The sequence below is a fragment of the Panthera tigris genome, chromosome E1, assembly GCF_018350195.1.
Source record: "Panthera tigris isolate Pti1 chromosome E1, P.tigris_Pti1_mat1.1, whole genome shotgun sequence".
NCBI lineage: Eukaryota > Metazoa > Chordata > Mammalia > Carnivora > Felidae > Panthera > Panthera tigris.
The window spans coordinates 1781534-1806588 of NC_056673.1; the positions used below are offsets into that span (position 1 = coordinate 1781534).

The 25055-nt window shown below is 59.8% G+C and overlaps 2 protein-coding genes across 14 annotated transcripts in view; one reads left to right on the plus strand and one right to left on the minus strand.

Annotated features, from left to right (window-relative positions):
• Nucleotides 1-19411, minus strand: part of MINK1 (misshapen like kinase 1) — a 43912-nt gene extending 24501 nt beyond the window's left edge. For 3 of the 9 annotated variants that reach the window (XM_042967776.1, XM_042967779.1, XM_042967774.1), the window contains exon 1: nt 19117-19405. In XM_042967776.1, the coding sequence (XP_042823710.1) occupies nt 19117-19173 (57 nt within the window). In that variant the 5' untranslated portion in view covers nt 19174-19405. Of the gene's footprint in view, nt 1-19116 lie in introns of all 9 variants that reach the window. The other 6 variants (XM_042967772.1, XM_042967770.1, XM_042967777.1 and 3 more) reach the window with 4 other exon arrangements.
• Nucleotides 1645-24681, plus strand: LOC122233769. 5 transcript variants are annotated; one of them, XR_006211483.1, is made up of 5 exons: nt 1645-2312; nt 6989-7126; nt 13042-13136; nt 24301-24422; nt 24521-24681. XR_006211483.1 is itself a non-coding variant. In XM_042967794.1 (4 exons), the coding sequence occupies exons 1-4, from the start codon at nt 2022-2024 to the stop codon at nt 24332-24334; spliced, it is 558 nt and encodes a 185-aa protein (XP_042823728.1). In that variant the 5' UTR covers nt 1645-2021; the 3' UTR covers nt 24335-24681. The 5 variants fall into 5 exon arrangements, 3 of the variants coding, with proteins under 3 accessions (XP_042823728.1, XP_042823726.1, XP_042823727.1); XR_006211482.1 differs by lacking the exons at nt 13042-13136; nt 24301-24422; nt 24521-24681 and adding exons at nt 8264-8391; nt 8573-9890; nt 10523-11945; XM_042967794.1 differs by having other exon boundaries at nt 24301-24681.
• Nucleotides 24682-25055: the final 374 nt, after the last annotated feature.

Below are 25055 nucleotides of genomic sequence, written 5' to 3' on the forward strand. Positions count from 1 at the left end.
GCCTTTCTCACCTTCCATGTTTTACAAACGTTACAACTTTGTAACGTGCGGCGCCTGGGGGGCTGGGTCAGTCAAGCCTCCAACTTCAGCTCAGGTCACCATCTGGCAGTTCGTGGGTTTGAGCCCCGCGTCGGGCCTGCTTCGGATTCTGTGGTCTCCCTCTCTCTCTGCCCCTCCCCTGCTCACGCTCTGTCTCTATCCTGTCCCTCAAAAATAAACAAACATTAAAAAATTAAAAAAAAAAAAATGGGGCACTTGGGTGGCTCAGTCGGTTAAATGTCCGACTTCGGCTCAGGTCATGATCTCGTGGTTCGTGGGTTCAAGCCCCGCATCAGGCTCTGTGCTGACAGCTCAGAGCCTGGAGCCTGTTTCAGATTCTGTGTCTCCCTCTCTCTGACCCTCCCCCATTCATGCTCTGTCTCTCTCTGTCTCAAAAATAAATAAATGTTTAAAAAAAAAAAATTAAAAAAAAAAAAAAAAAACTTTGTAATGCCTCCAGGTGAGCCTCCAGGCCGCGAGGGAAGACACAGAGGGCGTCGTAACAATGCCGGAAGCGACGGCTGCCGGGCGGGGCTCGGGCACAAGTGGCAGAGCAGAGTGGCAGGGCCAGGTTAGGGGTGCTGGCTTTCCTGCGTGACGCCACTCGCCATGTCTGATGACGCACGTTCAGATGCAAAGAGGCGGCCGCGGTGGTGGCCACACGTGCGCTGCAAGGGTGGGGTCCCCCCAGCTGGGTGGTGTGGTCCCCGCACAGGACCGCCCGGCCCCCAGGCCGGTCTCCTCCGGTTCCAGGCGCTCCTCCGATGCTGGGCGACTTGGCGCTTGTGGGCCCCACGCAGCAAGGACAGCTGAGGGGAGTCGGCTGGGTGCACAGGCACCGCGTGCGAGGACACACCAAGGGCAGGAGGAAGGGACTGTCCCTCTGGACCCTCCTCCTCAGTCCTAAATGGTGACCCCCAGGGCCAGCGCCTGGCTCTCTCTTGCCTGCTTCCCCCCTAAGACTCCCATCTGGAGGAAGAAAAGGGGAAACGGCGCTCCCAACTCACAACTCTGACAAGCAGCAGGGCTGGGGCCCCAGCTGACACCTCCTTCCCCTTCCCGAAGCGGGGAGCCCTTGGGACTGAGGTCAGGGTACAGAGGAAGGCCGCGTCCTCCTCCCAAGAGCGGTCGGGTTTGGGGGGCTGCGACGTGGAGGCAGTGGGGCTACTAACTGAAGTTCAGGGCTGAGGTCAAGGCCGTCGGGCAAGGGAAGGAGAGACCCCAGCTCCTCCCTCACAACTGGGGGGAATTCCCAGACAGGGACAGGAGGGCCTAGACCCTGCGGGGTCCAGGAGGAAAGGGGCAGGTGACAGATGGGCCAAAGGAGGCAAGCACCTTAGGGCCGGGGGCACATTTCTCACAAGTGGCCCAGACCTGGCAGGGCTGAGCCCGGGTCTCCAGCCCGGTTGCACTAAGGTAGGCCTCCCCCCACACCTCCTGCACTGTCTGCTCAGGTCCACGAAACCCCCCGAGGGGTGAAGGTTTTGTGAAGTACTTGAGCAAATGCAAATTGTTATCACCACATCTTTTTTAAGAGCCTGTCAAACAGTGCCTCTTTAAATACCCTGGCTGTGCCTTCTAGGAGTTTCTAAGTCAGACACCAACACAGAGGGAAGGAACATGCCGGCAGGAGTCACATATGCCACAACGTGAGAGGTTAGCCGACTGCAGGGCAAGGAGGCAGGATGCGGAAACCAACCCCCTACTTTTCTGCTGACCTGGGGCCTACACCCCACACGGGGCTCCGAACTCACAGCCCTGAGATTAAGAGTCACGTGCTCTACTGACTGAGCCAGCCAGGCCCTCCCCTCCCCCCACCAGGGTCTTATAAATACAGAATTTCAGAGCTAGAAGGGTCTATCCACTCAGAACTCCCAGAAGATTCTAGGAGGCTCTGGAGTGGTAGAAAGAACTAGAACCACAAGGCCTGGGGAAGGGCTGGTCTGCCCTGTGCTGCAGGCCCAGCCGTGTCACTCACTGGGATGCGCCCTGGCAGGTCCGGCCACTGTAACCGGGGCCCAGAGGTGCCATGCTGCCCTGGACAGGAGGGCCAGGGCTGGGGGAGGGGCCGCAGGCGCCCCCCCTCGCCCCCCCAGCGGAGGCAGGCTCACTCCTACCAGGCGGACGGGGAAGGGGCTCCAGGGAAGAGAGTGGGGAGCCGTGTCCACAGCAGGACCCGAGGGCGCTGCAGCGGAACCCTGCGCCAGATGCCTCTCCCGCGTGGAAGAGCCTGGATCGGCGGCTGCCAGGGCCCCGGAGCCTCCATTTATCTGGTGCGGAGACCGGGCTGCACACGGCAGCCCCACACAATAGGCCTGTTTTCCTGAGCTCTTCCTGTGACCGAGGAGGCCCCCACAAAGGGGACGAGGGGCAGGGGCGACGTGGTACCAAGGCCCCTCCTGGGGGAAGGGCCCCAGCCTGCGCGAGCTTGAACGGGGCTGCCCTGCCCTGCAGAGCAGCTTCAAACCCCACCCCCGGGGCCAGAGGACCACGGCCAGCCCGGAGCACCGCAGCCAAGCCGGGCAGGGCAGGGCAGGGGGCTGAGGGGCAGGGTAGACAGGTGCCCTAGCAGGCCGGTCCCCGGGACACGTGGAGGGGGCAGTACTCCGCACAGGGGCGTACACACTGACCCCCTTCGCTTGGCCGTGAGCAGCCTCTGCACGAGCAGAGGACGCGTGTGCATGGACGCCCACAGTGCCACAGGTGGGGGCGTGTCTCTGAGGAAGAGTGTGCGGGTGAGGGGGGGTCGCAGGGGCGGTGGCCGGGGCACCGGAGGGGCCGGGGTCTCTCATCAGAACACCTCCCCACACCCCCCCCCCCAGCCCCGCGGGAGACGGCCCTCCTGGGGGAGCCAGCGTCGTGCCCGGGACCCCCGTGCCTGCGACACGCGTGGGGGGTAGGGTGCCATCAGCCCATTTCTACCCCGAGGGCTTGCAGGGAAAGCAGGCTCGAAGCCAAGCCTGACCCTCTGGCGAACCCCGTGCCCCAGGGACGAGGAAGGAAGCCCACCCACTGCCCAGGGCCAGGAGGGCGCGAGCACCAGGAGGGTTAAGCCCCCACCGGCTCCCCGGAGGCCAGCACGTCCAGTAGTAAAGAAAACCTGCAAAGACGCCTTTCCCCATGTCCCCTGCTCCCAAACCCGACCGTCCACCCCTGTCTGGCCAACCTGCCCCTCACACCGGGGCCGAATCGGACCCTCGGGTTCTGGCTCCACGCGGGGAAGTACGGCCCTTGGGTCGGTGACCACCACACGTGTCCTCACGTGCTCAGTGGGGGTGCAGCGCGGGACGGAGGGAGCAGAGGGGAAGGACAGAAACCAGGAGACGTTTATGTGCTGGGGGAGGGACAGTTCGAGTCTCTCCTCCCGGTCCCTGTGGCAGAAGGACACACGCGCGCAGAGGCAGGAACAGGTTCAGACACGACGCACGCACAAGCACAAAGACTGCTCTAATGGGAAACCAGTCAGAGCAGAGGGCCCTGCCCACGCGAGGAGGGGGGGAGCGGTCCCCCGCGTGCCTCGATGCCCGGGCTGCCCCCAGACCCGGCTGCGCAGACCGGGACCCCCCTGGTGAGCTGGAGGGTGCCTGGGGAGCGGCGTGGGCAAAGGGCAGTGGGGAGGGAGGGGGGGAGAAGGGGGACCGGCAGCCCGGTGCTGGTTCTAAAATGGCCACAGGCAAGGCAGGGGACAGATGGTCTCTTTCTGAGGCTGAGCTGCAGAAAGTGGGGAAAGGGAAAGGAAGAAATAAATACCACCACAGTCAGAAGTTTAAAAATAAACCCCAACACCTAAAAGATAAACAGCCTGCTTCCGAGGCTCGGCCTGCCCACAGGGTGCTCTGGGGGAAAGAGAGAAGGGGGGCACCCTCTGGCCTCGGGGGTGAAGGCCGCGCCCTGCATCGGCCTTTCCTCCGCCTCCCCGGCGACTAAGGGACTTGGCTGTTAACGTGTCATATGGAGTCACGGCAGTCTGATCATGGCTCTGCCACGGAACCCGCTTCTGTCTCTGGCCAGCAGTCAGTTCTGTCACCTTGCGGCTGGGGGCCACCGCGCCCAACAGCCAAACGCTACACGTCGCAGCCGGATGGCTCACGGCCACCGTCTCATCGGCACCTCATACCCGCAAGGGAAGTGAGCCAGGCAGGAGTTATCGCCCATTTCACAAATGAGAAAACCAAGGCTCCAAGGAGTGACATGTTTGCCAAGGTGGAGCTGGAACCTGGGGCTCTGTGCCTGCCGTTCGCTCCTCCAATCGCACCGCTCCCGGCCGGCCCGCCGCTCCAGAGCTCAGGGCAGACACGGCCTCCTCCAGGAGGCTTCCCGGACTGCCCACCTGCTCCCACGGGACCCTCTACTGCCCCTTTCGTGGCACCAGTTCCATCCGTGTGAAAAATTCTGTAGTCGTCTGTCTCCTCTGCCAGGCTAAGTTCTTGGGGGTCAGGGCCACATTCCAAATCTGTCTGCTGAACGATAAATACAAAACTAAAAGAAAGTTGGGGCACCTGGCTAGCTCAGGTGGAAGACCATCCGACTCAATCTTAGCGTCATGACTTTGAGCCACGTGATGGCTGTAGAAACTACTTAATAAAACTTTAAAAAAAAAAAGAAAGAAAGAAAAGAGAAAAGAAAGTTGGTGCTCTCTAGAAAAACCTTCCTTCCTCCCTGATGCAATCAATGGTTTCTAATGCTAGTTTTGGGTTTCTCTCCTCTCTTCTAATCATCCACGAATATTCACTTAAAAGCAACACACCGGGCAGCTGGCAAAAGTGAGTCCCTTTTTGTCACGTGAACCGGCGCTCCGTGATTCATACGCTTCGTAAATACTACGTATCAATGGAAAGGGCACTTTTTTAAAGCAGTGAACTCGTACATAGTTGGCAAAACCCAAACAAGAACATTAACAAAGATCCAAAGACTGGGACGCGACCGGGCAAGAAGAGATCAAGGGAAGGCGTCCCGGAGGAGCCAGGAGCCAGGAGCGCCCTTTGGGAACGAAACAGAAGTGGGCAGAGGCTGGGTGGGCGGGAAGGGCAGAGGTCCCACCTCAGAAGACCGAGCCCAGGAAGGTTCGGAGGTGCGGGATGGTAAGTGCGCTGCGGCAGGGAACAGCCACCGAGAACCAAAGGCCTGGGCACCATGTGATGGAGGCAAACCAGCACGTCCGGGATCGTCCGAGAGCCTCCCTCCCCAGTCCCGGCACACAAGAATTCCTGGGTGTCAGAACGCTCTGAAATCCACGAAGCGCTGCAGATTTGCAGAATCATTACAAACAGACTACCTCCCGGAGAGCAAGGGAAAATGCTGTCAAGAGGTCACTTGTTAAGACCATTGGGGTCACGGGGACGTAGGGGGAAGAGTGGTGGCGCATGAACACAGAAAGCAGACAGAAAGTAGAACCGAGTGGGGGATGGGTGAGGGCTGGAGGGGGTGGGGGTGGAGGGCACAGATCCGAGGCCCCGGAGACTGGGCTGGGGAGGGCTGTCTCCGGGAGGCGACACTGGTGAGAGGAAGAAAGGACAGAGTATGGGAAGAGGAGGGAAAAGGGGGGAGGAGGGGGAGGAGGAGGAGGAGGAGGAGGAGGAGGAGGAGGAGGAGGGAGGAGGAGGAGGAGGAGGAGGAGGAGGAGGAGGAGGAGGGAGGAGGAGGAGAAGGAGGAGGGAGGAGGAGGAGAAGGAGGAGGGAGGAGAAGGAGGAGGGAGGAGGGGGAGAGGGAGGAGGGGGAGGAGGAGGAGAAGGGAGGAGGGGGAGAGGGAGGAGGGGGAGAGGGAGGAGGGGGAGAGGGAGGAGGGGGAGAGGGAGGAGGGGGAGAGGGAGGAGGGGGAGAGGGAGGAGGAGGGGGAGAGGGAGGAGGAGGAGGGAGGAGGGAGGAGGGGGAGAAGGAGGAGGGAGGAGGGAGGAGGGGAGGGAGGGAGAAGGAGGAGGGGGAGGAGGAGGGGGAGGAGGAGGAGGAGGGAGGAGGAGGAGGAGGGGAGGGAGGAGGGGGAGGAGGAGGAGGAGGGAGGAGGAGGAGGAGAGAGGAGGGGGAGAGGGAGGAGGGGAGAGGGAGGAGGGGGAGGGAGGAGGGGGAGAAGGAAGGAAGGGGAGGAGGAGGAGGAGGAGGAGGAGGATGAGGGAGACGGTGGAGGGAGGAGATGAGGAGGAAGGAGGGGGAGGAGAAGGGAAGAGGTGGAAAAGGAGGAGCGGGAGGAGGGTAGGAGAAGGGGAGGAGGGAGAGGGAGGAGGCAGTGGCAGGGGATGGGCTGAGCCCGTGCAGACTGGCACACACTGAGCCCGAGCTCACGGAGGACAACAGTAATCAGGGGCTGGATAATAATGAGCCTTCTCACTGCTGGTTTTCTGCTGCAGCACAAACAGATCATTACACCTCATTGCCAACCTCCTCCTGTGGGAGTCAGGTGTCCACAGATCCAAGGGAAGGGACCAGGGAAGCCTGTGAACGGTCTCTTCCCTCATTCCTTGTAAATTGGGGTGCGGGGGGGCAACTGGCTGGCTCAAACGGAAGAGCTTGCGGCTCTTAAATCTTTGGGTTGTGAGTTCAAGCCCCACGTTGGGTGTAGAGATTACTTTAAAAAAATATAAAAGTAATTCTAGATGGGAGGCCAACCAGGTGTCGTGGGGTGGCAGGGGGAGCCACAGGAAAGACAAGGGACGAGGGGGCGTGGAAAGAGCCAGCAGGGGGGGCAGGAGGGCAGAGGGCGCAGAGCTGAGTCAGGCAGCACAGCAGGTGGAGGGTGAGGCCAGCAGGGAGGGGAAGGACGCGTGTCTGAATCACAGACTGAGAAAGGAAGAGCAGGGCTGTTCTCCAAAGGGTGGAGACCAGATACTCCTTGGCCCCACCAAAGGCCGGCTCAGAATAAACGACAGCCCCAGGGATGGGGGGGGGGGGGGGCAGGATGAAGCCAACAGGCTCCCCCAACTTCTCAGCAGGCCCACCTCTCCCGTTTGTCCTCAGAAACCGGCGCTGCGCCTGGGGAGCCAGTTCACACGTTCATTCAACAAACACGGAGCGCTTGCCGGAGACCAAACCGCGGCCATGAGCGCCGCCTCCCTCGCGGAGCCCACAGGAAGCAGCGCTTCTGGAAGGACTAAGGTGAGGTCACCTTAAGGGGGCCAAGGGCCTGCTGGGGAAGTGACATGCAAGCTGACACCAGAGGGCACGGAAGAATCACCCAGCAAACGGAAGTCTGAGGCAGGAAAGGCTAACTCCCTGGGCCGGGGGCCCGGCAGCCCCGCCCCAGGCCGGAGTCAGCGAGGCACTTTGCACACCTCTGTGTCCAGGTCCCGGGTCTCATGTCCCAACAAAGGCACGCGTCCCCATCAGAGCGTCCCAGGTGAGGCCCCGCTCCCCCCCCCCCCCCCCCCCCCACGGGTGCTTCCGCTGGGTGGGCCCAGAGCGCCTGCACCCGGGCAGCAGGACAAACAGGACTCTCAAGTTGAGACAATGGATTCTGAACCTGGTCTCTGTCCCGGCCCCAGCGAGGCTAGAGGACTTTCTGGGGATTATAGGGGCTCTAGGGCAGGGAGAGGGGACCCCGAGGGCTCACACCTGGGGGCTCAGTGACTCACCCACCCACGGCCCAGACGGTCTACTCTTTCCCAAACAAAACACTAGGGAGAACATGAATGTCCAGACCCCAGGAGATGCCCTTTCTGGGACTTTTCTTTCATGAGAAATCAGGCAGCCCCCACCTATCCAACCAGACACCTTACCTACGCTCGTGTCCCATCCCCACAATGGCTCTGGGAGGCAGGCCTTGGCCTTGCCACCCTCATGTGACAGATGACAAAAACGGGCCCTCGCCAAAGGTCACCCAGGAGGTGACAGAACTGGGGCGTCAGTTGAACTCTGTGTCCAAGGCCTGTGCCCTTAGGGATGAGTGGTGATGGGAAGGCCCCACTACTCCAGGCCCCTCCCTGTCTTCAAAAGCCCAGTAAAAGGCCCGATCTCCCCAGGTCAGCCCTCCCCCGGTTTGGCCGCTCCCCTCCGCGGCACCGGTGGGCTCAGGGCTCAGTCCCCGCCGCGCTCGGACGGTGATGTCCCTGCTTCACAGGCCTGGAGGCCTTCTGAACCTTCCCCTATCCTGCGTCCTTCCCAGATGCCCAGCCCCCCACCCACACCCCGACTTGGCCCCCTGAGGTCGCTACAGTAGGGGCCGGTGTTCCCCAGACGAGCTCAGACCTCGTCCCTGGCCGTCTCGCCCTGGCCTGTTTCTCTCAACTCCGTCACGCCCAGCTTCACACACAGTCACCGCCCCCGAAGCGCGCCTTTCCTTGCAAGCGACGTCGCAGATCGCACCCCTTCCCTGCTCGCACGTTTAAGGCAGCACTGAGAACAAACAGCACCCCACACAGTAGGTACTCGCGGACTTCCAGGGAGGGAGGGAGGGAGGGAGGGAGGGAGCAGGGGACTCCTAGATCTGGAGGGACCCTAGGGGTCATCCGGTCCCGTAGTTCTGGGGGCCGATCTGCATCAGATCACCTGGGGAATAACGTGTCACCGTTCCACCTGGACCCACTGGATCGCCTCTGGGAGCAGCGCTCGGCACCTGAAGGCTGGAGAGGTGACCCAGGTGACTCTGACTGAGCCTGACTGCGAGCCACTGGTCCCACCCCTTCATCCTGCAAGCGAGGAAACCAAGTCCCAGCAACACGACACGCATCCTGGAAACGAGAGACGGAACCGGAACCGGGTCTCCGGGCTCTGAACGCCACGCTCACCGCCCCGTGCATCGTGTTGCCGGAGCTCCACGGCCCCCCGGGGTCAGCAGCCAGGGAGACGTCAAGTCTGCCCAACGCGAGCAGGCTGCGACCCTGGGCCCGCCAAGCACGCGCGAGCCCCCGACTTAGACGGGGCCGGGCAACGCAGCGCCGCGGTCGGCGAGCAGCGCCGGAGGTCTGAGCTGGCGAGCTCTGAGCCCCTGGCCTCCCACGGGCACCTGGAACGATGTAAGACGACCCGCGGGGGCTCTGCTTTACACGCGAGCACTTAGGTGACTTCTCACTCTCATCAGCGAACGGTGCGGACGAGCACATCCAGGGAGAGCGCCATGCCGGACAGCGGGGTAAGACCCAAGGCGAGCGGTGTCCCCAGGAGTGAGCCACGGGGGCATTCCTTCACTCAAACTCTGAGCACCAGGGCTGGGCACGACAGGCTGGGTTCAAGGAAGAGCACCAACCCCCACTCACACCCGGCTCGACGTAAGAAAAGAGGGGGCTTTAGACGGGAGCGCGAGGGCACTCTGGGCAGACCCTGAAAGGGGACGGAGTATGTGTGGCCTCGTCTAGGTCGTGCACAGAAGACAGAAAACGTCCATCTGTCTTCGGGATCCGGCACAAAGACTGGTGATCTGGGGACAAAGCCCTGAGAGGTGGACCTAAGTCACCATGCCCACGGCCGCCAGAGGCCTCTGCGACCTGGACGCCGACCCGCGAGGCAGGCCTCCGTGTGCCGAGGGGCTCTCCGCCCTCCCGTCCTCCCGGGTGACCTGACTGCCAAGCCCGCCCCCGTCTCCCCCTGAAGGCCAATGACGCCACCGCACGTGGAGTGGAAAAGGGAAGGCCAGGGAGCGGGGCAGCCCCCCGCGCCGGCCACCTCTACTCTGAGAAACCCAGCTCGACTCTGCGTCACGCTCCGAGTCCGGTGCGTGGACACCACGCCAGGGACACGGCCTGCCCGGGCTCCAGGAGGCCCAGGAGGCTGTCATCAAAGGGGCCTCAAGGGCCGCTCAGGGCTTCCTACGGCCCAGCCCCCCCCGAAGAGACCTCGGAATACACCACCCGACACTCGAATCGTCCCTCCGTCCACGTCCGAGCCCTGGGCACCCGGAAAGGCCGCTGGCGCTGTGTGAACACAGGTGTGGGGAGCAGAGCCCCCGGGCAGAGGGGCGCCCCCCGCGCGCCACCCCCCGCGAACGGCGAGGTGCAGGGCCCGCGGGGCCATCACAGGGCGGGTCTCCTCCTCCCCTTTAACACGCGCAGAGATGCTGCCGCGTTTTGTCACCGTCGTCCCCCGAACGGCCTTCCCACCTTCCTCCAGCCCCTGCCCTGGGCCCCCAGGACGAGGAGCCGGGGCTGGCACGGGCGCCACGGTGGGTCCGGGCCGAGCCGGAAAGCGGGAGGCGGCCAGAAGCACTGACGAGGGAGGGGAGACCCTCGGCTTCTCTTCCCGCTGCCTCGTCCGCCCCTGATTCCCGCACCACTGGGCGCGTATCCGCGTCAGGCCTGGCGCCTCCTGGGAGGCGGGCGGGCGGGCGAGGGGTCAGCTCTCCCGACTCAACCAGTGAGGCACCTGCTGCGTCAGGCCAGCTCCACTCCGCACGCGCGCAAAGGGTGGAGGCGGGGATGGTGGGTCCCGGGCCGGGGTTCACGTTTCGTGGGGACAGACAGGCGTGGACATGGGCACTGGGGACGGCTGCACGGCGCGCTTAACACGGCTAAGATGCTCCATTTTGTGCCTGTTTAGCTGTGATAAAAAAACATTTTTCAGGCAGGAGCGAGAGTCCTCCTCTCTTCCTGCTGAAGGACAGGCCTCTCTGAGTCCGTCTACTCTCCTCCGAACCCAATCTTCTGGATTCCCGTGAGCGTCCCTCCCTCCTGTCGTCACTGCTCCGCCCGGCAGCCCGGCACCCACGAGTCTCCGCCAGTCCCGGGCACGGGCCCCGGGAAGCCAGCACTGCTGGCACGTGCCCGCCAATGCCAGCCCCCCGCAGCCCCCAGAGACTCGGGCTGGCGCCCCACTCCCGCTTCTCGAAACACGCCCCACGTTCAGGAACAGAGCCCGTCCTCTATCGAGACACAGATCCGGACCGCGTGCCCCTCAACGGCTGCAGGCAGTCCTCGCGCAGGCTGCCTCCGTCCACGACGCGGGCCGCACTCCCCGAGCCTCCGAACAGCGTGAGCACAGACACAGGGACGGCGGTGTGTTCCCACGAGAGGTCGCGAGGCCTGCTCGCTGCACCCACGCGTTCACGATGAAAGTCAGGAGGAAACACCACTCTCCAAGCACACGGCCTAGGACGTGGGCCACACAGGGCCCTCTGTCCCCCACGCACCGCCAGGCCCTGCCTCCCGGAGCAGGCAGCCAACGGCACAGGAGCCAACACGCTCGGGCTCTGCAGTGAGTCAGACCTGAGTCCCACTCCGGGATCCGCCGTTTACTGGCCGTCCAGCCCCAGAGAGGTCCGTGGACTCCCTTCTATGAGCCCTGGCGTGTTCCCCTGGGGCGGGGGACGAGGAGAGAGTCGCCCACTCCCGAGGGCTCTGGGAGGGACGGCGAGATTACACGAGGAGAGAACCAACTGCGCTGCAAGGACTGCTTACCGGTCTCACCCACACCCCTTCTGCAGCGACCCCACGCCCACGTATAAAGGACTCGCACTGGAGCAGCCTGAGCTCCGAACCGAAGTAAGAGAAAGGAGCGTGTGGGGGTCTAGGGACAAGGGAACCGACAAGCCTCGGAGCCGCATGCTGTCCCTTCCCCCAACCCAGGGCTGTGGGACACGTGGGCCCAGGGGGGTTCCGGTGTGAAGAAGCCTGTCGAGGCCAGAGGGTCTCCAAGCCGTGGTGAGACCAGCCCAGCCCATCAAGCTGTGCTGTCCTAAGGTCCAGGGGCAGCGGGAAGTGGACGGCAGCCCCGTCCCTCGGCTTCCCCCACCTGTCCCCGTCACTGCTCTGTCCCCCGTCACTCACCCACCCCCAGGGGGCCGTTCTCCCCCAGAGCACACCCTAGGAAGGCTGCCTTCCTCCCTCTGCAATCTGAGAGGACGTTCGCACGCACCTCTGTCTTCGAGGCAACAACCGGAGAACAGAAAGACCAGAGAGGAGGGCGCCTGGGCGTCCCAGTCGGTTGAGGGACCGACTCTCGATTTTGGCTCCGGTCGTGATCTCAGGGTGTGGGATCGAGCCCCGTGTGGGGCTCCACGCTGAGCACGGAGCCTGCTTGAGATCCTCTCTCTCTCTCCCTCTGCCCCTCCCGTGCTCTGACACACACACATGCCCTCCGTAAGTAAAACGATTTAAAACACTGGAAAAGAGAAAGACGGGAGAGGAAAGGGAAGTGCGCTAGCCTCCTCTCCCAGACACCGTGGGCACCTGCTCCTGCCGCTGATGCCTGGGCTCCGGAGCGCCCCTGCCTCTTTTCTCGAACACTCTTTCCTGAGCCGCTCAGAATTAAGGACCGAGTACGACACACGCTTCAGCCACCTTCTCACAAATGCGCCTTGAGAGAAAAAGCGGGTGGGTGGTAAAGAGAGAACATGAGAATCTTCTTCCTCCCGGTCTGGCTTGGAGCCTGCCCATTTTACCTTCGGAGGTGTGCTGGCAGACAAATAAAAGCTGTCAGGGGAGGCGTGTGCCATGCAGAAGTCATTTACTGCCTACGTCCCTCTCTCCACCCAGAAGGCAGCGAAGGAGGGACTTCGCGGCAGAAAGCTGTGCCTTCCCGAGCCCACGCCAGGTTCACAAGAGGCACTACGGGCGACCCGGGCGGAGGCACCAGTGTCCCCCGTGCTGCGGACGCCGGCCCCACACGCTGATGCTGTTAGAGGTTCCCGGATACAGTGACAGTGACGCCCAAACACCCCTGGAAGGCAGGTCCTCCTGCCGTGGGGACACTTCCCGGGGAGTCCGAGGCCCTCCGGCCCCCTCCCCTGCCCACCATCTCCACCTTTCCACCTCTCTCCAGAGGCCGCAGCCCCTTCCGCAGCCCGGCCCGCCGCCCGCCCCGCACTGTGGCTGCCCCAGCCCTTTCCGCTGGCGACACGCGGAGTCGGGAACACCCCCCCCGCGCACCCCACTCACCCTTCACTGGCACACAGGGTCAGCTGAGAACCTCGTCTGTTTATACACGGGGGTCTACTCACGGGGAGAACCCCACTTCCCACGGCCGGCCGGAGCGAGGCCCGGGGCTGGGCCTGTCCATGCCCATTCCTGGGGGACGCCCCCACCTTCCAGCCCCAGACACCGCTCAGCTCACTGCAACTGGGGACACCCTCCCCTCCCCTACAGGTGACTGCGCGAGAAGACGGAAACGCTAATTACCGGACGGTGGCGATCATTTCACCGAGAGCGCATACGTCGCGACATCACGTTGTTCGCCTCGAGTATGTATCACTGTCACCAACCTAAAATCACCCATCTAGGGACAACCCTCACACGCCTGCTGTAGACAACAGGCACGCTCACTCGTAGTTCACACACACACACACACACACAGCACGCAGAGATCCTCCCTCAATAAACAAACACGACGGTCCTAGGAGTCACGGGCCCGTCCCATATACATGCCCTAACCCTTCAGAACAAACTTCTTTCCCACCCCCCACCCCCCCAAGGGAAGGCTCAGAAGAAATCCTTGTGGAAACGAAGCCTGGAGGCCCCGGGCCCTCGGCTGTCAACCGAACGCTCCGCCCGAAGAACTGCCCCGCTCCAGGGTCTCCCAACTCCGGCCATGGCCGAACTCCTCCCGCTGGTGCCCCCTATTCCTTCTCGGTGCCGCCAGCTCGCTTTTCTGACCTGGGACCTGTCGGTCCCTCAATCAACCACCAAACACTTTCGTCTTACGAGAAGTGAGAAAGATTCTCGTCATATGCTCTCGCGGCCCGCTAAAGTTCTCTGCCACGGCCTTTATCGTGGTTTGTGATGACGCACGCGCATCACTACGTACATGGCCATTTTATCAATGCCTCTCCCCACTCCTAGACTGTAGCAAAGCCACGTCTACCTTGTGCCTCAATGTGACCTCTGTGCCTAGTTCTAGATCTTTCCTCAAACAAAACAAGAAACCTCCCCCACAGTTAGCAAGTACATCCTCAGGCCGCCTGGCCACCAGACTAAGTCTCCAGGGGCTCCCAGGGCCAGTAGAATTCCAGACCTTCCTTTTCTCCTCCCTCCACATTCCCTACCCTTCTAAAGAACAAAAAGCCTCAAGAACCCCCTCAGTTAGCCTCTGGAGGTGCTTCCTGTAGATGGCAGAACCCCAGACTCAAGTCAAGGACCGGCTGGTGAGGAGACCAGCAGGAAGGACAGGATGGAAGAGAAGGGAACGTGGGTGTGGCCAGGGCTCACTGCTTTCACCAAGTAAAGTTTCTTTTTTTTAACGTTTTATTTATTTTTGAGACAGAGAGAGACAGAGCATGAACAGGGGAGGGGCAGAGAGAGAGGGAGACACAGAGTCTGAAACAGGCTCCAGGCTCTGAGCGGTCAGCCCAGAGCCCGACGCGGGACTCGAACTCACGGACCGCGAGATCGTGACCTGAGCTGAAGTCAGATGCTTAACCGACCGAGCCACCCAGGCGCCCCCCACCAAGTAAAGTTTCTAATGTTCCTATATTCTGTGCGCATTCAGGAAACGGTCTGAAAGTCGACTTATTAACCTGGTTACTTTTCATTCTATTCCTTAAACGTAGGAAGAGACTGAGGGAGTCGGGGATGTAAAGGGAATGCTTGGGGAAGAGAAAGGACTTGAGATTTCAAGATGACCGAAAACACGGGACAAAAGAAAATGAGTAGGATCCCCGGGAATCAGAATTGACAAAAACTTCCAGACCTTGAGGATTCCAAGATACTGAGGAAAGCAGTAACAGTTAAGAAAGGGGGAGCTTTGGGGCGCCTGGGTGGCTCAGTGGGTTGCACGTCCGACTCCGACTCTGGTCATGATCTCACGGCTCGTGAGCTCACGCCCCGCGTCAGGCTCTCTGCTGCCAGTGTGGAATCTGCTTGGGATCCTCAGCCTCCCTCTCTCTCAAAATAAATAAATACACTTTAAAGGAAACAAAAAGAAAGGGGGAGCCTGAGCCTGTGGAAGCATGTCTAGGCTGAATGCCCCCAGAGCTCTGAGTCAACAGCTGAGTGCAGCCCCGAGGCCGATGTCACACCCTTCCCGGAGCACCTGGAACCTGGTGCCCGCCAACGCTCGGTGACTGCGGCAGGAAGGTCCCGTACAACTTTGGAGACGGCACCGTTAGTCAGGCCGACTCTTGGACGGCTTCTGGAGATGTTCTCTGGCCCCAGAGCTGTTTGATGTTTCTGGGTTGAGAGATTACCACATTCCTCATTCATAGACCGATGCCCGGGGACAAGCCTATAAAGGGCGTCCCACATACTTCCTGCCGTCTCGTCCCCCAAATGACGGGAGGACACTGTGCGTATCAAGCCGTCCAAAGGTGAAAGGAACGGAGGCCGGGTGCGAAATCCGGATTCTGCACGGCACAGCGTTGACTGAGCTCCTGGGGCGAGTGTGAGGGGGGTGCTGCCGCCCCTCCCGCTGCCCACAACCTGTCCCGTCCTGTCCACGGCGGGAAGGGGGCAGTGGCCGAACACCTGGCTCCAGCCGAGCTCTCTGTGGCCTCCCCTCCGTGGGCTCAAGCGGCACCGCGGGCTCCCCAACGGCCCCGCCTCCCCCTGCAGTTTTCCAGGGAAAGAGTCACTACTTAAGTTACTTGGGGCTGCAGGGGGTCGGTGTGCCTGGGGCACCCACCGCCAGCGTCTGGGCAGCTAGCACATCGGAACACGGGTGGGTCCCCCCGGGAACACGTGCCCGGAGCCGCCACTCTCCCAGGGCGCCGGCCCCACAGCCTCGCGTGGAGAGAAGGAAGGGGAAGGAGAGACACAACGACACAAAATCATCCGAGAAAGAACACCTCTGGCAGCATGACTGCCCATCAACCAGTCCCTCTTCACTGGGCTCCGTGACGTTATTTCAACCCGGCGACACGGGGGGCGGCTCCAGAGTTCCAAGGACCCTGCCGTCTGAAACTTCCAGCTGGCCGCACGGGAAAGAGAAGCTGTTTGATTTGGGAGGTGGGTCACCCACAAGGAGCAACGCAGAAACGAAAGAGGTCAGCCTGGGGACTGCTCCCCCCCCTCATCCCGTCCACTTTACTGATTTCTACCCTTTGCGAGAAGCCAAGAGCCACAAGTCAGAAGATTCTCCTGGAACATAACCAAGCTTGGACACGGAGAGGGTCTGAGGCAAGACGCCCATATTTTCTCTTGGCAGATCCTAATTTTACTCCAAGGGCATCGCTCGGATGGAAGCTTCCAGAACTCTGTGCACCACCAGACAAAGCCTGATTCCAAAAACAACTCAGAAAAGATGTTCTTAATTGTGTGTCTCCAAGAGAGGGGCAAGAGGAACCCTAACAAGCGTGACATTTATTGAATGCTTTCTCTGAGCGAGCATTGTGCTAGGGGACCGTCACTTGTTGGAATACGCGTTTATTCAACAAACACTGAACCCCCCTTATGTGCAAAACAGGCCCCGGAAAGGCAAAGATGAGCAAAACAGTCAAAAATCCTAGCTCTCGCTGAACCTGCCGATAAAAACAAATATGCGTGTCAGCTGATGACGATGAACGTGATGAAGGACGGTAAAAGCCGACTAAGGGAACGCTATATAAAACCTGCGTAAAAATAAAGCAGGCCAAGGAGCGTTGGTCCAGACACAGCTGTGCTGGGAGGCTGCTCTGACCGCCGTCTGATGACAGCAACGACGGAAAGGGCCGCCTGCCACACGGGCCCCCTGTGCCGGGAGCTGGACCCGGGACTTAACGCGCAGAACTCTGGCAGCAACTCTCGACTTTGGCACCATTACTGTCCCCACGTAGAGCTGGGAGGAAAGGCTCTTTGCTGCCAGTCGGGGGCCAAGGTGACTCAGTGAGTGAGGAAGCCCCTAGGCTGGTAGGGAAACGGGGTGTCAGAGAGGTCCAGCGAGCCCGTGGAGCCCGAGGTCACCCCGGGGCGGGTCCACTGGCCTCTCCCCGCGGTGCTGGGAGTGCGGGCAGGCCCACCTTCCCCGACGCCAGACTGTTACTCTCAGCACCAGCTGCGAACCACGCCTTAGCTTGAAACCAGAGAGAGACAACCCGGGCCCTCCAGGCCCGCTCAAAAGGGCCGGACGTGGTCCTCTCCCGGCCCCTCCCCGGGCCCCCAACACAAGATGGTGCAGGCCAGGGAGACCAGGTGTCGCCGCTAATTCTCCGGGTCGCCGTTTGTCACTGGAAAACAGGGACAAAACGAGAGATGAACCACCCACAGCCGCTCGCTCTCCAGGAGGTGGGGTGCTCACTCTCCAGGAGGTGGGGCGGAGGGGGCAGGCACTGAGAAAAGGTCAGCAGCGAGGAGAAGGCAGGCCCTCTCTAGCTTCATTTCAAAGAAAGCCCCCTCCCCCTCCTGCCCTGGAGTAGTGGGGTGGGAGGGGGAGGGGAGCACTTCCTCAAGCAGGAGGCAAGAAAGCACCTCGAGCAGGTGTGAGGCCTCTCCTGAGAGGAAGGAGAGGAGAATCAGGCAGGAGGCTAGCGTGGCTTCTAGCAGAGAAATCCAGAAGGGAAATGCCACGTCCAAGGTCAGATTTGCAGAGTGGCTGGAAATCCCAGGCTAGGGGTCCGGGCCAAACTACCAAGAGGCCAAAGGAAAAGGGAAGCCCAAGCAGAGTCCCACAGGGAAGAAACCAAAGGTCACGGTTTGGACCCTCCCGGTGTTTCTTGCATGTCAGTCCCCGCAGCCACGGGAGCCTGTGGCCAGAGTTAATCAACAACCAAGGTGGGGAGGGAAGATGGGGGTTCATCCTAGGGCACAGCCCATTACGGGGGGGCTTGCACCTGCACCTTGTCCTACTCCACCTGGGTATCAGCTGAGTATCCCAGTTCAAACTGACCCTCAGAAGTTCCCTCCTAAAGCCTTCAGACCCTCTGCCGGCCAACACACACACACACACACACACACACACACACACAGAATGAAATCCAATGCTTAGTCTCCTTCCTGAGCAACTGTTCATCACCTTCTCTCCAGCAAGGCAGGAGAGAACACTGAACTGGCCCAACATTGCACCAAACAAATTATGACCTGAATGTCGAGAGAAACTGTGTCACCTAGAGAGACCCAATTAACGACATGACTCTGCTCTCCTCAATTCCCCTCTCCCCTCCGGGCGTATCCGGGGCACCCGTGTGGTTGACCGCCTTTTCCCACTACTGGCCACGTTCCCCGGCGAACTCCAAAGCCAGACACCAAACCCGGGCCTCCCGAGAAGCCCAACCCCCGAGAGGGGAAATCCTGCGCTCCGCACACCTGGGCCTGTTGAGGAAGCCGGAAGGACACCGGACAGAAAGCGCACCTGGGTGGCGGTCTGGAGTGTTCACCTTGAGATCACGAAGTTGCTCCTTAAGCCGGCGCTGCGAGCAGAACAAACGCGGCCGACGAGCTCCCAAATGAGGGCGTGCACGTGCCCTTTTCTGGTCAGCCCCTCCCTGGAGACCCCATCACCTCCCCCTTCCCTCCAGCACACGCAGACCTGCCCGCCGCCATCCCGACCTCCCCACCGACCACACGCATGTGTGTGTACACGCACAGAAACATCCCCTCCCCAGCCCGAGCCTGGGTTTCTTTAGGGAACCAGCGCGTCCCCCCTCCCCCCTGCACTTGTCTCGGCTCCAGCCCCACACCGCTGCAGAGTTGGTAATGTAATATGCGGGGACCCTGAGGCCGGAAATGCCTGGTTCTGGGCTGCTGCACTCGAAACGCGAGACCAGGCGTAGGGAGAGCCGCGCACGGGGACCGCGGCGGCCGCGGGGGGCGCGGGGTGCAGACGGAAAGGCTGAAATTCCGGCCAGGGAGGACGTGCCATTCAGGGGCGGGCGAGGAGGAGGAAGGGCGAGGAGGGGGAGGCTGTCGAGGCAGTTGCAAAGTCAAGATCCGAGGCGCCGAGAAAGGGGAGGAGGAGGAAGGAGACGCGAGCAGCGGCAAGGCTGGAAAGAGGCCGAGAGCGGGGACGGGGCCGGGGAGGGGCACCGCCGGCACGACCGTGCAGGTGGCGGGGCGAGGTCTGGGGGAAGCGGGGTGGGGGAAGGGGTCCGGGGCCCGAGTGCGGGCCGAGGCGGCGGGGGAGCGTGGGGGCGGGGCAGCACAGGGCGGGGACCGACCTGGCTCCCGGAATCCGCAGCGCGTGCACGGACAGGGGGGAAGCCAAGGGCGGGGGCCCCGCGGCGGGGGGCGCCCCGGGGGGCACGTGAGGCGCGCGGCCGCGCCGCTCCCCGGCGGCGGGGGCAGGAACCGGGGCGAGACTGGGGGCGGCGCGCTCACCCGCAGGGCGGACAGGTCGATGTCGTCCAGGCTGCGGGCGGGGGCTGGGTCGCCCATGGCCTCCGCGGGCAGCCGGGCCCCGGGGCCGCTCACGCGCCGGCTCGGTTATTCCGCTGCCGCCGTCGCCGCTTCTCCCCCATCGGGGGGGATCCCGGGGGCGGACTCCGCCGCGCCTCCCCCGGAGGACGCGGAGGGGGAGGGCCGGCGGGAGGACCGACCCACCGACTGACAGGAGCTGGCGCCCGGTCCGCAACCCGAGCCTCCCGACTCTCCTGCGCAGGCGCGGAGCGGCCGCGCTCCGGGAGGGTGGACGAGGGAACGTGACGCGAGCGCGCCGGGTTCCCCTCCCCCTAGGCGCCGACACCTGCGCGCAGGCGCAGCAGCGAGAGGGAGCGCAAGGCGCGCGCGAGGACCGACCGACCGCGCGAGCCGGGCGAGAAGAAGTGGGCGGTGGCCGGGCGGCCGCGGAGCGCGCCCACCGGCCGGTGCGCGTGCGCACACGCGTTTCCTTCCCTTCGCCTGTGTTTTGCCCTCTCTCTCCCGCATTTCCTCCTTCGCTCTCCTTTGACGCTCTTCCTTCCCTTTTCCTCCTCTTTCGCGTGCCAGCTGCCAATCAAGCCACCCACCTCAATTTGCGGGGGAAGGGGGGCGGGACCTAGCCCCCCTATTACTAGGGGGGTTGTTATGGTAACTCCCCACGCGAGGGCTGGATGGCCTCTAGATAGGATGGGCTGTCCACCCACCTGATTGCCATGGCAACAGTGGAGCCGCCAAGGGAGGGGCCTCTGGGTGGGAATCTGGCTGGAGAAACCACGTGGGAGTTGGGCGGGGGTGCCGGCTGCCTCCGGAGTGCCCTTTACCCCCTTCCCCGGCTGGGGGACCTCGGAGGGGACGGGGAATCCTACCGCACCCCTTTGTCTCTGCACCCCTCGTTCTGCGCAAAGGAGCTGTTTCAACAATTATTCATTGATCGCTGGAGCCGCGGGTGGGGGAAGGGGTAGTAGGGAGAGGAGGAGGAACCCACGTCCAACCTCTTCAAATCGCGCGCGGGTCACCTTGGGTCTGGTGTTGGCACAGCACCCCCAGCCATTAGCCTCACGGGAGGCGGGGTGATGCTGTGAAAAGAAGGAGGAGTCGTGTTCCGCCACTGTCGTGCTGTGTGACCTTGAGTAAGTTGCTTTGCTTCTCTGGGCTTTTCTTTAACTGTGAAGTTGAGGAGGAAGGCAGTTTGATCCCCGAGATCACTTCCAGCAACAGTATTGTCTGTGAAAGACTCCGCCAGCGCCAGCGGTCTTCATGCAAACATCGTTTAGGAGAGTTAGAATGAAAAGTCCTTGGATAGGGGTTAACATCCTCCTTTCCGGACACTTCTCTTTGGCCCATTCGTATGCACATCCAGTTTTGCTCCCCTCCCCTCCTATTTACCTTGTCGTTGTCCTTGTCCAAGCCACAGTCCCCACTTACCCCCATTACTCTTTAAAGCCACCTGCTTGGTCTCCCTGCCTGGACCCTCTTAAGTCAATTTTCCGTACCCACAGTGATCTTTCTAAAACTCACATCTGATGTCACTCATGTTTGAGACCCTTCGCTGCACCCCTCCCCTCTGTCTTTTGAATACAGTACGGCACCAAAGACCTTCAAGATCCTGCCTGCTTCTCCTGCCTTGTTTTTCACCACCCCACCATTCAGCCTCATATATCCTAGCCATGTTGAAATCTACTCACAGTGGCCAGAACTCAACAGACCCTCCTGCAGCTTGTGCACCTGCTGTTTCTTCTCCCTGGAATATTCGGGCTATGCCCACTCTCACTGCCTCTTGCTTTGTCCTACGTGTGTCTAAGTCACCTCCTCCAGGAAGCCTTCCCTGACCCACTAGGGCTGAGTTTAGCTCTTCTGTTTTAGCTGCCTGGCTTCAATGTATGCTCACATTTGACACTTTTAAGTGTCTGTTGAATCTCCTTAAAGGCAGCAGTCATGTCAGCCTTGTTCACTACAGGTCTTGGCACCCATTAGAGGTTCAGTATCACGTAAGTGAATGAAGCCCTCTGTTATCTGGGCAGGCACTCATGCAAGATCAAGACCATGGGAGAGGAGGGAAAAAACAATTTGAAGTTAGTGCTTTGGGCAGGTCATTAATCTCTCAGAGACTTAGAGATAATAGGGAGATTAATAAAGTAAAATTAGATATGTAAAGCACTTGGCATATACTAGGTCTTTGATAAGTTTACTTATGCCCGACTCATAGGCAGTGTTTAATAAGGGATACTGAATTCGGGCACCTGGGTGGCTCAGTCGGTTAAGCTGCTGACCCTTGATTCCGGCTCAGGTCATGTTCTCACAGTTCATGAGTTGGAATCCCTCATCGGAGTCCGGAGGCTGCTTGGGATTCTCTCTCTCTGTCTCCCTCTGCCCCTACCCAGGTTGTGCTCACTCGCTCTCTCTCTCTCTCTTTCAATAAATATTTAAAAAAAGGGGGGGGGAGCTACTGAATCAATGAATGAGCAAATGAAGACCACAAGGATAGGATAGCCCTCAAACCTCAAAAGGCAGTGCAATCTGGAAGGTGAGAAGTGCAGAGAAACAGGACTGACCCCCTGTGCTCCTCATTATTGAAGCTGGAGAAATTCAATGTACAGTGACCCTAATCTCCCCCTCCACAGAATAGTAATAGTGACCGTAGCCCCATACACACACACACACACACACGAATTATAAAGGATCCCTAGGTTGGTTTCTTCCGGTTGTGAATCAGACACATTCTGTGCAGATCTTCACATCTGATGGCTTCCAGAGAGGCTGACCTGCTGAACTTGTCTTCCTCCGGTTGCTTTAACAGTAACTGCTAGAACCTGAATACACTGCAGAATGGTCCCCGGCCTCAGAGTCATGCTCACTGTTTGCATGGCTCCTATGGAAGCATTCTGTCGGCCTAGAGTTTAGTGGTTTCTTGAGATATTAAAAAAAAAGGCACCCCCTCCTCCGAGGACAAACGAAATCAATAAAGAACTGCTTGGCCCCAAACATTAAAAAAAAAAAAAAAAAAAAAAAGGGACATATGGATACATGAGGGTTCGTGTTGTCTTTTGTATGTGTATAAGAGACTGTCCGTAATAAAAACTTAGAGATGATGTGGTAGAGAAAGCCTGGATCGGGCTTCAAGGAAAGTTAAAATATTAAAAATAAGACAACTTATAGGACCCCTCGGAGATGGATGAACATCTCATACAGGCCCAGGGGCCGTCAGGACCTCCCGCCCACTTTGGGAGGCTGGATTCCTTCTCTTGCCAGGTCTAGGGCCACCTCTTCTGGTTCCAAGCCCGCTGCTTGCCCCCCGCACTATGGTGGCCTCCATTCGAGAAACTCCAGGACTAATGTGGGGTTCGGGGGTGGTGCTGAGGGACCAGCAGTGTGGTGCAGAAACCCACCAGCCCCAGCCCACCTCGGGACAGCTGCTGCCCCCACCGCCCTCCTCCACAGTTAATGAGGTAAAAGTCCCCCAGGGAAGGAGGCACTTAGGCTGACAATGAGGCTAATTAGCAGAATGCCAATTAGTACCAGGGGACCGTTGGATGTGGGAGGGGGGAGGATTTCTCGTGTGATGGGGGCTTCTTCAGAGGAAAGGAGGGCTGGATTCAAAGGCTGGGAGCCAGGCGGCGAGCCTCCCCTCCCTCCACGCTGTCATCCACCAGCATGCCCCCTCTTCCAGAAAGCCTTCCTAAACTGCTTGCCCTGCCCCACCCCCAGCTCGTTTCTCCCCGCTCCTGTGGTCAGTTCCAAGACCGAGGCTGAGGGACATCACGGGCGGAAACCCAAGATCTGTGCTCAATTTTTTTCCTAATTGCAAAGCAGTTCGGATACAGAAAGAGATAGGAATATGTATATTACAACTTCATCGACCGACCACTCAGCTTAAGAAAGAAATTACACGGGGCGCCTGAGTGGTTCAGTCGGTTAAGCGTCAGACTCTCCATTTCAGCTCAGGTCACCATCTCCCGAGTCGAGCTCCGCACTGGCAGCACGGGGCCTGCTTGGGATTCTCTCTCCCTCTCTCTCAAAATAAGCAAACATTAAAAAAAGAGAGAGAGGGGCGCCTGGGTGGCTCAGTCGGTTGAGCGTCCGACTTCGGCCCAGGTCATGATCTCACGTCCGTGAGTTCAAGCCCCGCGTCGGGCTCTGTGCTGACAGCTCGGAGCCTGGAGCCTGTTTCAGATTCTGTGTCTCCCTCTCTCTCTGACCCTCCCGCATTCATGCTCTGTCTCTCTCTGTCTCAAAAATAAATAAACGTTAAAAAAAAAATTAAAAAAAAAAAAAAAGAGAGAGAGAAATGCTACCAATTCACGTGGAGAACTCTGTATACCCATTATCACCTCCTCCCCACCTGCCCTGGGACGTGACCTTCTTCAACCCAATGTGTGCCACACTCATACCATTTACAGGCAGGCCTAGTCTTAGCATATATTTTTTTTAATTTTTTTAACATTTATTCATTTTTTGGTAGAGACAGGGCGTGAGTGGGGGAGGGGCAGAGAGAGAGGGAGACCCAGAATCCGAAGCAGGCTCCGGGCTCCGAGCGGTCAGCACAGAGCCCGACGTGGGGCTTGAACTCATGAACCGCGAGATCATGACCTGAGCCGAAGTCGGACGCCCAACCAACTGAGCCACCCAGGCGCCCCAAGCATATTTTTTTTTTTAAATGGGAGGTTTGCGGCAACCCTGTGTCAAGCAAGTCTGTTGGTGCCATTTTCCCAACAACGTGTGTTGTTCGCTTTGGGTCACATTTTGGTAATTCTTGTGATATTTCAAATTCTTCATCCTTATATTTGCAGTGGTGATCAGTGTTCGATTCTGACTCACCAAAGGCTCGAATAACGTGTAGCGATTTTTAGCAATATTTTTTATTTAAAAACAATTAAAAAACCACTTTTTTTAAGTTCATTTAAGTAATCTCTATACCCAGCGTGGGGCTCGAACTCACAACTCTGAGGTCGAGAGTCACATGTTTCTCCGACCGAGCCAGCCAAACGCCCTGGCAATATTTTTTTAATTAAGGTATGTACATTGATTTTTTTTTTTTTGTCCGTAGACACAATACTGTCGCACACTTAATAGATTACAGTGTAGAGCAAACATAACCTTTTTTCATGATGTTAGGCTTTAATGGCACGTATGCCTGTGTTAATACAGAGCAATGAGACCCAGCGGCCGCAACAATGTTTAACCGGAAACAGCTTCTTGGTGCGTCAAAGTAAAAGAGCCCAAGAATGTGGACCTAACTGCTACGTGCCCCGGGAAGCCCAGACATTCATGTGAGTCACTTTACTGCAATGTTGGCTTTATGGCCACGGTCTGGAACGGGACCTTTCTACCGCGGAGTATGCCTGTGTTGTCTCTTTTCCCTCTGCAGTGGCGCTGGCCTGTGGAACTTTCTGCGGTGATACAAACGGCCTGTAACTGCTTGATGTGCTGACCCCTGGCACGAGTGGCCACCGAGCACTTGCTAGTGTGGCAAACGGCGGATGCGCCCCAAATCTATAAATCACCGACTACATCTCTGCAGCTGGCCATTTATGGAAGAGTCATTCCCATTTCCCAGCTGGGACCACTGAGGCCCGGAGAAGTGATGAGACTTGAGAAGGTCGCCTAGGTGATGACAAGCCCAGGATGCGGGCCCAGTTCTTCCTGCCCTGGAGCCTGTACCCTTAACCGTTCCCACAGGGGCTCCCCTACGCCTCTTCCTGTGCTGTCACCCGCGGAACGAGGGACGGCCCCTCTGAGCCCAGCCCTTCTCTCCTGTACAGCTGAAGCAGCGGCTCCCAGGCCCTCCAGGCGTCCTGGCGTGGCCCTGCCCTTCCTTTTCCAACACCTCCCCTTCCCAGCAGCTGGGGGACGGAGCTCCGGAAAATACAGGCAGGTGCAGTGGGGATGAGGCCGCAGGAAGG

Excerpts from the sequence above, each read along its gene's own strand:
- LOC122233769 (XM_042967792.1), top strand. The coding sequence starts at position 2,022 with ATGCGCCCTGGCAGGTCCGGCCACTGTAACCGGGGCCCAGAGGTGCCA. Across the intron at positions 7,127-13,041 it reads GCGCTTCTGGAAGGACTAAG|GTGACTGCGCGAGAAGACGG; the intron begins GTGAGGTCACCT and ends CCTCCCCTACAG. Across the intron at positions 13,137-13,367 it reads CATCACGTTGTTCGCCTCGA|GGAAGGCTCAGAAGAAATCC; the intron begins GTATGTATCACT and ends CACCCCCCCAAG.